Below are 3,142 nucleotides of genomic sequence, written 5' to 3' on the forward strand. Positions count from 1 at the left end.
CTTAAAACACAACTTAAAGCAGCATTCAAGACTGACAAAAACCATGGCGTATTCCTAACAGCTTTACAAGCTGATTCACCTGCAAGAGCTCTGAATATTGTCTTTCCCACTATTTCTTTCATATCCCACAGAGTTCGTTACGATGTCTCCTTGTCTGATGCTCTGTCTTCTTAACAATCACTAGGAGAGCCTGGCTTTAGAGAGCCAGGCTGCAGTGAAAGTATCATCAAGAGCATTTCTATGTTTGCCGTCTTAATTACTCACGACCAAGTGTACTATTGACACAGATTTATCAACTGCCAGTCCTGCAAACCCACTCAGGTGATTAAAAAAAAAAAACAACTAAACCCAAACACAAACAAAAACCCAAAAACAAAACAAAAAAAAAACCCAGAAAGAACAGGCTTGTCAAAAAAAAAAAACCTAAGCGTGCTCAGCATTAGGCTAACCCTTCCTTTGCAAATACTTTGGAAATTAACTGAAAGAGCATGGAAAATTCTTTACAAGCGATGCAAGATAACACTGGTCCAACGCACACGTGCATTCTTTTTATTTCTATACAGAGTGAAAACAAATTCCATACAGAAAACAGCAGACTACAGTTTTTTAAAGAAAGAATTAGGGTATATTGTTTCAAGATGGTTTTGTGAAAACAGAAAAGATTACTTTCTGTAAAAGAAATGAAGAAGCAGTTATTTCAACTTCAGACCAGGTACAGCCTGACTGGATTTGCAGTAAAATTTGATTAAGCAGAAATTACTGATGATGTATTAAAAAGAAAGCAGAGTCCTACTGCCATACAGCAGGATGAATGGATAGGATTTGGACTCAGCAGAGAACCCCGCATGTAAACTATTCCCATCTGAATCAGAGTCATTAGGACAAATGAGACTTCATGGTGCTACTTGTAAATTTTTCTAGAGAAGAATTACTCCGCCAAGAAGCTCATGTAGTTTTCTACAGCCTTTTCTAAGAGAAATCAATGCAAATAGCAGGTTTCTGGTCAGCCAGAGAATCCACACTACACAGATTCTCTTGTAAGAGGTAACTTCCATCTGGGAGGATGGCAAAGACAAGCTCTCTAGCTTTTGTTCAGAGGTGCTACCTGTAAATTTTTCTAGAGAAGAATTACCCCGCCAAGAAGCTCATGTAGTTTTCTACAGCCTTTTCTAAGAGAAATCAATGCAAATAGCAGGTTTCTGGTCAGCCAGAGAATCCACACTACACAGATTCTCTTGTAAGAGGTAACTTCCATCTGGGAGGATGGCAAAGACAAGCTCTCTAGCTTTTGTTCAGAGGGCAACTTCTGTTCCTCTAAAAGAAGACAGCAACTTTCATCTCTTTGGAAGCAGAAAGATTGAGGGGTCTGTAGCACTCATTGTCATAGCAGAAAGCAGTTTTTGTCACATAAAAAGCCTGGAACATGTCCCATAACTGAAGGGACTTCTCCCCTCAGCATTTCTTCAGAGCACAACTACATAGATTTATACTGAGAAACCTTTTTGAATGCTTCAACAGCAAACAGGTTAGTGCATTTTCCTTGCTAATGTTCCCTAATGCGACAAGTACACTGGTTTACATTCTGTTAAAAAAAAAAAAATCCCTATAGAACAAGTCATTCAAGAAGCCACGTAAATTATTTCTTGACACTTCTCTGCACACAGACAGGAGAAGTTTCAGCCATTTGCAACAGCATGTTTTAGTTTTGAATACCTGATACCAAAGATGCTTCCCCCACCCCCCCTCTGAATTTGTGAAATGCATCAATATTACCATGACAGGAGTCATTCTTCTCTTCAAGCTGAAGGATTTGACATTTAGCTCCTTTTGAGTTGGTGACTCAAGCACTAATCCTGCATGCAAATAAAGCTAAGATTTATCCATTGTAGCAGCAGTGTTCACTGGGCGCTGCCTTACAGAATTCGGTGACGAGTTTCTGTTCGACACGTCTTTACCCTCCGTTTCATCATCTGAGATATCTTCCTCATCTGCTTCTTGCTCTTCATCCAGCTTTTTCAACAGCTGAGCTGACTCTGGAGCTAGCTTTCCTTAAGGAGAGAGGAAAACACACATACACAAATAAATACCATCACCATGTGAAATACACTTTTTTTAACATCACGGGCTAGCACAGAATTTTAATAAATTTAATCCAGGGAGCACTTTCCAGTATCAGTCACTTAAGCTGCCACCTTAGGTAGAGTTGTTGCTAGCATGAAGTTACCCACAGGTCGAGTATTAACAGATTACAGGCTACCTAGACAAGGTAATATAAAACTTCCTCCAGCTTTGAAAAAAAAGTGAGCCAGGTTCCTACAAATCATAAATCAGCATTCAGATCTTCTTGCATGACTTTTTAAGATTACCTTGAAAAATTCCAGAGACTAACCCCAAACTGAATCACTTACTATCCAGAGAGACGCAAATTCACCTTCAATCCTCGCTTCCCCCCGAAAACTTTTGCAAACCCCCAGCTTAGCAACACTGAGAGCTCCACTCAAACCTTTTACCCTTATCTCCCTGAACATATGGAATTTCATATCTTGCAGGTATGAAAATGCTGTAAAAACATTTTTCTATCTCCTAAGAAAGTTTTTTAAAAATAGTTTAGCTTTAGCTAAATACAAAATACAAACCCACTAGAAACCCTAAGGGCAAACAGCTGCAGGTAAAGCAAAGCATCAATCACAAGTGTAAACTTCTACACTAAGTCTCATGTCCTGCAGACACAAGTTACATACCGATGTTTATTAAGTAAGATTTACCAAACAGCTTCACTGAATTAGAAGTAAACAGTGGGCTTACTTGAATGAGGGTACTGTGGCGGTCTGTGCCTTTTGGATGGACAGATACAGTCTGCTAAGAACACCATTATCTGAAACCAAAGAAAGACAAGTTTAAACCTCCAAACATCCTGCACATTAGAATCATAGAATCATTTAGGTTGGAAAAGACCTCTAAGATCATCGAGTCCAACCATTAACCTAACACCGCCAAATCCCTAAGTGCCACGTCTACACATCTTGTTAAATACCTCCAGGGATGGTGACTCAACCACTTCCCTGGGCAGCCTGTTCCAATGCTTGATAAACCCTTGCAGTGAAGAAATTTTTCCTCGCGTCCAATCTAAACCTCCCCTGGC

General features: G+C 39.7%; 1 protein-coding gene across 1 annotated transcript in view; it reads right to left on the reverse strand.

Annotated features, from left to right (window-relative positions):
* Positions 1–1,737: 1,737 nt before the first annotated feature.
* TMX1 (thioredoxin related transmembrane protein 1) overlaps positions 1,738–3,142 on the reverse strand; it is a 47,659-nt gene continuing 46,254 nt past the window's right edge. The window contains exons 7-8 of the mRNA XM_019474779.1: positions 2,806–2,875; positions 1,738–2,048 (exon numbers count right to left, since the gene is read on the reverse strand). Of these exons, the coding sequence (XP_019330324.1) occupies positions 1,870–2,048; positions 2,806–2,875 (249 nt within the window). The 3' untranslated portion in view covers positions 1,738–1,869. The remainder of the gene's footprint in view (positions 2,049–2,805; positions 2,876–3,142) is intronic.

The sequence above is a fragment of the Aptenodytes forsteri genome, unplaced genomic scaffold (genome assembly GCF_000699145.1).
Source record: "Aptenodytes forsteri isolate BGI_AS27 unplaced genomic scaffold, ASM69914v1 Scaffold76, whole genome shotgun sequence".
NCBI lineage: Eukaryota > Metazoa > Chordata > Aves > Sphenisciformes > Spheniscidae > Aptenodytes > Aptenodytes forsteri.